At 59.0% G+C, this 6,632-nt stretch overlaps 1 protein-coding gene across 1 annotated transcript; it reads right to left on the bottom strand.

Moving 5' to 3' along the window:
* Positions 1-5: 5 nt before the first annotated feature.
* LOC309880145 (prosaposin-like) lies at positions 6-5,860 on the bottom strand. Its single transcript, XM_082764674.1, has 14 exons — positions 5,768-5,860; positions 2,803-2,927; positions 2,510-2,584; positions 2,293-2,418; positions 1,941-2,120; positions 1,713-1,847; positions 1,563-1,619; positions 1,437-1,445; positions 1,218-1,355; positions 1,040-1,117; positions 601-945; positions 432-512; positions 221-316; positions 6-113 (listed from the first exon to the last, which is right to left on the bottom strand). The coding sequence occupies exons 1-14, from the start codon at positions 5,826-5,828 to the stop codon at positions 78-80; spliced, it is 1,542 nt and encodes a 513-aa protein (XP_082620800.1). The 5' UTR covers positions 5,829-5,860; the 3' UTR covers positions 6-77.
* Positions 5,861-6,632: the final 772 nt, after the last annotated feature.

The following is a 6,632-nucleotide window of genomic DNA, read 5'->3' on the forward strand; positions in this document are numbered from 1 at the left end:
GCATCCCAAGGGGGGGGGTCCTGGGTACGTTGGGTGCCGAACCCAAACCGCAGCGAGCCCGGCCGGAGAGGTGGCTCCTAGTCCCATATATGACGCCTGCAGTGCTCGACGGCCTGTGGGGAGAGACGGGGAGGATGGAGGGGGCAGGCAGAGCCCTGGGGAGCTGTAGGGGAGCAGGGGAAGCACAGCGGGTGGCAAGGGGGACGGTGACACCGCTTACATCGCACTCGATGGCAGTGGCCATGCTGGCACACCAGTATCCCGGTCCCCAGGCGCAGGGCTCCGAGCCCAGGGGCGAGTCGCAAGCTCTGATTTTCTGCATGGAAAAAGGGGAAAAGGCTGAGTGTGGAAAAAGGGCAGGGGACACCGTGGGGGGGGGACAGGTCGCACGCTGTCTGCCCGTCCCACCGCGCTCAGCAGGGCACACTCACGGTGCAGACAAAGTCAGGGTCCATCATCTGCACCAGGAGCCGCACGGCCGCCGGCTCGTACTGCACCACCAGCGCCTCGCACTGCGGGAGAGAAGCAGGTTTGGGGTGAGCCCCACAGGAAACAAAAAGGGGAAAAAAGGAGGTGGTTTGGGGACCCCCTCCAGCTGACCTTGCCGGTGAGCGGCGCGGGCAGCAGCTCGCAGCCCTTCTCCAGCATGTCTCCCAGCTCCGCCAGCGTCTCGTTCTTCAGCAGCTCGTTATCGAAGTAGGTGATGAGGATCTGGCAGACATTGCAGAAGGAGCCCGTGGCCGGCTCGAGGGCGGCGGCCACCCCGCGGGCAGCCCCCCGGCGCGGGCAGAGGCGCAGCATGGTGCAGACGGCCCGCGGGTCGGTGGCCTCCAGCAGCATGATGACCACCGCCTTGCCGTAGGAGTCCACGAAGTCCTTGCACTGCCCGATGACGCCGTGGGGCAGCATGTAGCACACCTTCTCGATGTCGTTCACCAGCTGCTCCTGTTCGGGGGGTGAGAGCAGGGAGGGTGATGCCGGAGGGACCCCACCGCCACCCTTCTGGCCGCCCCCCAGCCCCACGAAAGCCCCAGCTCGCCTCCGTCATGTTGTTCTCCAGGAGGCTCTCGGCCGCCCTGACGGCGAACTCGCACATCTCACACAGCGGCGTGGCCTCCTGGGGCAGGAGAATAAAAAAAAATATAAAAGGTAACACTCCCCTCACCCAGCCTTTTAGGATTTTAAGGGTGGCCAGGGGTGGGACAAGCCCCACGTACCCCATCAGGGAGCAGTGTGCTGAGGAGCTGGGCCAGCTTCTCGGAGAGCAGTGCATGCATGGATCCCGATGATGAGAGTGCCAAGGAGGACGCCAAGGAGGGGCAGAGCCCCAGCAGGCTGCAGAGCTCCCTCGGGTCCTGGGGAGAGACGCCCCGAATTCGGCAAGTTCAGCCCCCCATCCCCAGCCTCGTCGGGAAGGCAACGGGCATCTCGCTTACCTCAGCCTGCTGGGGGGAGGGAGGCGGCAAATAGAAAGGAAAAAATGATCATTAAAAAGTGAATGGCAGCAGTTGCAATGTAAAAGGGGGGGGAGAAGCTGTTCGGAAAGCAGCTCCCTCGCTCACCAGGTGCCGGAGCAGCCAGGCAGCCGTGTCCGCGTACTCAGCCAGGTAGCGCTTGCACTGTGCGAGGAGAAGGGGGCACGGTGAGCCCCCGGGGGCTTCACCCCATGCTGAATTCCGCCCCCCCAAAGCCAGGTGGCTTTGTGACCTTACCCGCTGTGCCAGGACGGGTGCCAGGCCCTCGCACTCCTTCTCAGCACGGGACGCCAGGGAGCGGGCGAAGGCGCCCAGCTCCACCTGCAGCGCCGCCACCAGCCGGGCGCAGTCCCCACACAGGTCCCCCGGCTCCTGCGGGATGACAGCGGCACCCCAAAACATCAGAGGGGTAATTAAAAGGGACGGGGCACCGAGGGCAGGGTGTTGGTGGGGCTGGGCAGGTACCTGGGCACGAGGAGTGTCCTGGGGCTGGAGCAGGAGCGGGACGCCGGCGATGAGGGGTATGGAGAGCTGGGCAAAGTCCTGCGCGGGGGCTGGCGGTGGCTCCTGAAACTTCAGGGCCCCCTCGGGGCTGCCCCAGGGCTGGCACAGCTTGATGGTGCCACACACCACCTTCGGGTCCGACTGCGGGACAGGGGCGGTCAGGGCTGAGCCATCACACCCTACATCCACCCATCGCTTCTGTCCCCATCCCTTTTGCCCCAGTGTGAGCTCCAGCCCCCTGGGGGCCGTAGGACCCCTCCTTTGCTCCCCAAACCATGCCCTTTAAGGGGTTCCCCCCGCCCTGGGCTGTTACCAGCACTTGCTTGCCCAGCTGCACCAGGATGAGGATGCCGGTGTCCACCATCTTCTTGCACTTGACTGACCAGTCCTGGAAGGGCAGGTACTGGCATTTCTTATCCAAAAAGAGCCTCAGCTTTTCCTAGGGGACAAAGGGAAAGCTCAGGGCTGGGCTGGCCCCGCAGGGATGTGGGGGGGACACCGGTCTGTGCCCCCTGCCCTTGATGACCCACCTCGGTGCGGTTGTCCTGCAGGATCTTCCCCACCGTGGAGACCACCACCTGGCACAGGTGGCACGGGATCCCTTTCTGCTGAGGCAGGGGACACGTCAGGATGCTGCTGTGGCACCCAGACCCCCTGCATCCTCCCCACATCCCACCCTTGTGGCGTTTTGCAGGAAAGAAACCCTGCCCACCAGCCCCCGCAGGCTGCTCTGCCCAGCTTTGGGGCCAGAAAAGGCAGGATTTGTCCACCAGACCCCCCCACTTTGGGGCAGGGTGACCCTTCCCTTCCAAATTGCTTTTACCCCCAGGTCTCGGTCCCAGACGGCGAGCCGGCACAGCTCCAGCACCCCGCACTTGGCCGCCGTCCCCACATCACGGCACCACTCCTCCGGCCGCTCGCCGCACTCGGGGAGGGGGCTGGCCCCGGCTGAAGGGGGGTGGAGATAAAGAGGGGGCATCAGCACCCATTGGGGGCATCAGCACCCATTGGGGGTCACCATCCCGACCCCACACCAGCTCCCCATCCTGCCCCGGGTCTGCCCACAGGTGAGGACAGATGCTGCTCACCCCTCCCACCCTGATTCACCTCGGCTTTCGCAACGGCATCTTTTATTCTTTTTATTTATTTATTTAGCTGTTCTTTTATTTATTTATTTATTTATTTTTATCCCCACCACCTGCTGCTGGCTGGCAAAGCTCCCCCAGCCCCAACCCCGTCGCTTTCTCCTTTTGCAGCATCTCGTGTTAACCCTGATAGGGACAGGCGCACCCGCGTGCCGTGGTGGCTTCAGCCCATTTAAAAGCACGGCAAGCCTGGGGCACCCCCTGCCTAGGCAGCTGAACACACTGGGAAGGAAAAAATAAAAAAAAAATAAAAAAATTTAAAAAACACTAATAAATCTTGCAAAATAAATAATCCGGGGGTGCCAGCGTCGCTCGCTCCATCCAGGCATGGTGCAACACCGCTTGATAAGCGCCTACCAGCAGCGCCGGCGTTTTAATTGCCACCTCTGCGTGTCAGGATTAATTTTCTCGGGCACCATGGGGCAAGATCCATCCCTGCCAGGGGTTGCAGCCACCAGCGCGGGGCCGAGGAAGCTGCGGCAAAAGCGCTGGCGCAGCTCAGCAGCGCTGGGTGCGTTCAGCCCCTGTTGCCCCACCAGCCCCGGGGCAGGGTGAGCCCCGCTGCTTCCCGTCCCACACACCTAGATGTGTGCGAGATGCCGCATCAGCTGAGATATATATATATATGGCATGCTTTTTTTTTTTTTTTTTTTTTTTTTTTTAAGTGTGGTGTTAGCAGCAGGAGGAACAGGAATGGCAAGTCAGATGGGAGTTAGGGGCAGCAACGACAGAAAAAAATGGAAGGGAAGAAGGAGGATGACTTGCAACATGTTTCTGATCATATAAACATAATATATAAAACATATAAAATATATAATATATAAAATATATAGAAAACATATAACATATAAAATATATAACATATATAATATAATAAATGTATTAATGTATAATATATATAAACACATATATATGATAAGATATAGGTCTAGGTGAAAAATGAGCACTGCAGCTTTTTCTCATCCAAACCTCTGCCTATTTTCTTTTTTCTAAGCCAATTCTTCCTCCCAAGCCTGCTTTGACCGAGGAAACCCACAAAAGCACGAGGTTTGGTGCCAGGAAGCCGTGGTGCCCCGCTCCCTGGCGGCACCCCGCTGCCTGCACACCACAGCCCGGCCACGGGGAGCAGCTCAGGGCTGCCCCGAATCACTTCCCACCCCTCGCATCCTCCCAGCAGGATGGGTGCCCGAGAGCATCCCGGCTTTAATTGGCTTCAGCTCGCCCTCTCATCCCACGAGCTCGCCGGTAATTGCGGAAGGGGTTGCACGCGCCACCCAAAGGCTGCCCCAAAGCACCAAGGGTACGGATGAGGCTGGCCTTGCCCAAAACACGGACATAGCCACAACCCTGCCTGACCCACGGACATGGCCACAACCCTGCCACACAGCCCCTGTGAGGGGACAGCCCCCTGAGTGCCTCTGTAGGACGCACAAGGACGGGGAGACGTGGCTGAAGCACACCGAGGCCTAGCTCTGCTCGAGCTGAAGCTGTGGAAAAAATCGCACTAAAACAACACAAATAAAGGGTGGCCCAAGGGAAAGCATGGCCATGGGGGCTCTGAGATGCTGTGGGGGCTGTCCCGGCACCTGAGAGCAGGGCACGGGGCGAGGAGCCGAGGCAGGAGCCCCGGCCGAGCCGGCCAAGCCTGGGGAACCGGTTGTGGTGCCAAGCCGGGGGCGGCGCGTGGGCCCCGCCGCCCCAGTTCCCGGCCCTCGCGCTCCGCCGCACACCCAAAACCCCCCCTTTTCCCCCTAAACCCATGCCAGGACCCCCTCCGGGGGGAGGAATTGGGGTTAAGGCTGCCAGGGGAAAAGCCTGGAGCAAAGGGGACGGGAGGATTTGGCGAGGATGGCTGAGGGAGAGCCGGCACAGCAGGCTCCGTGCACCCTCCCAGCACAGGGAGCAGGCGAATTTTCCTGGTTTTCCTGGTGCTGGTTGGGGTGCTCCTGCTGTCAGCTCATCCACCGGCACCAGGAGAGGGGCTCTTCCCTCTAAAAGGCTGCCCCTGCCCTTTTTTTCAAAGCTCAGTGAATTTCCCTTGGGAAGAGGTGGCGGCTCCCCATGGATCACAGGGCGGAAAGCTCCGGCTCCTGGGAGGGCTGTGCCTGGGGGATTTGCTTGCTTACACCCAAAGAGGGCCCCCTGCTCCCCCTAGCCCTAAGGGACGGCTTTGGGTGGCATTTTGGTTCCTCCACGGCACAAGCACCACAACAGCTGCTCCCACAGCACACGTACGCAGCCAGGTCTGAAGCCAGGACAGGCAACAAGGCAGCCCTGCTGCCTCCCCACCTCCTCCTCCCCTTCCCACCCCATTTCCTCCACATCCCTCACGCCCCGACAGAAAGCCAGCTCTGTCCTACTCATGTTGTCCACAGGAGGAAGGGGACAAACTCCTTTTTGGCCTTAAAGTCACCTTCAAAGGCAAGAACAGGCAATTCTGCACGGACATGTTAAAGCACAACCTGCTGGAGAGTGCTTCAGCTCTCTGGCATAACCCCAATGAGGGACAAGGAAGTATTTGGAGTTTAAACCCTCCTGGCCTTTCAAAAGCAGGCAGACATGTCCAAGAGAGAATTTAGGATAGTTTAGGGGTCCAGAGGCATTTTCTGGGCTCAGAGTCCTACCCGCAAGGCCTGAGCTTACCTCGGTAGGAGCCCAGGCACACGGCCAGGACCAGCACCCAGCCACTCCATCTGCTCTCCATGCTGTCCCCGAGTGAGTCCTGTGGCCGGTTCCTCCCCGTGCTTCTCCCAGACTGAGGAATCTTGGATCAGCTGGGAGAAGTAGTGAGAACAGACACCTACGCAGGGCAATTACCACACCCCTCTCCTTATGCCTTGATTATAAAATCATCACCAGCATGCAAGGGGAGGGAGGGACGGGAGCCAGGCAGGTATTCCCAGGAGGTCAGAACCAGCCCGACCTCATCCTACAGCCCTGGCCCAGCTGCTCAAAGCCAGCTTCACCACTGCTTGCAGTACAGAGCAGGCAAGTCAGAGGAAAAGCCCTGTGCCAGGCTAGACAAGGAACAGATCATCATCATCATTCCCCCCTTAAAAAAAAATAAGTCAAGACCAGCAAATTTAAGGACAAGTTAATGAATTGCGGATTTTAATCAACAGTGGATTTAGCAGTGGTGTGCTTAGAGGCAGCCCAGCAGCTTGCTTCAAGCATTCAAAAGGAACATATTGCAGACTGGATTAAAATGAAACAAGGAATGAAGACACAGGAAAGCCACGTAAATGATAGCAGGCTTCAGTGCTGACTCGCAAACAGCTCCAGCAAGAACTCCCTCCAGCCTGCGCCGAGGAATTGCAACACCACGATGTTGCCTCACAACAGGCATTGCGCTCATCCAGGGAAGAGACCAGCAGTGGCAATCCCTGGCAAGCCTGCAGCTGCACTCAGTATTAAAAAAAAAGGCTTGACAGGACATTTGTGTTGCAATGGTAACCCGAATCAAGTCATTCAGCTTCAGATTCTCTGCTGGTGAAGCTTCAGGTGACAT

This window comes from Aythya marila (assembly GCF_965140915.1).
Source record: "Aythya marila genome assembly, chromosome: 7".
In the NCBI taxonomy this organism is placed as follows: domain Eukaryota; kingdom Metazoa; phylum Chordata; class Aves; order Anseriformes; family Anatidae; genus Aythya; species Aythya marila.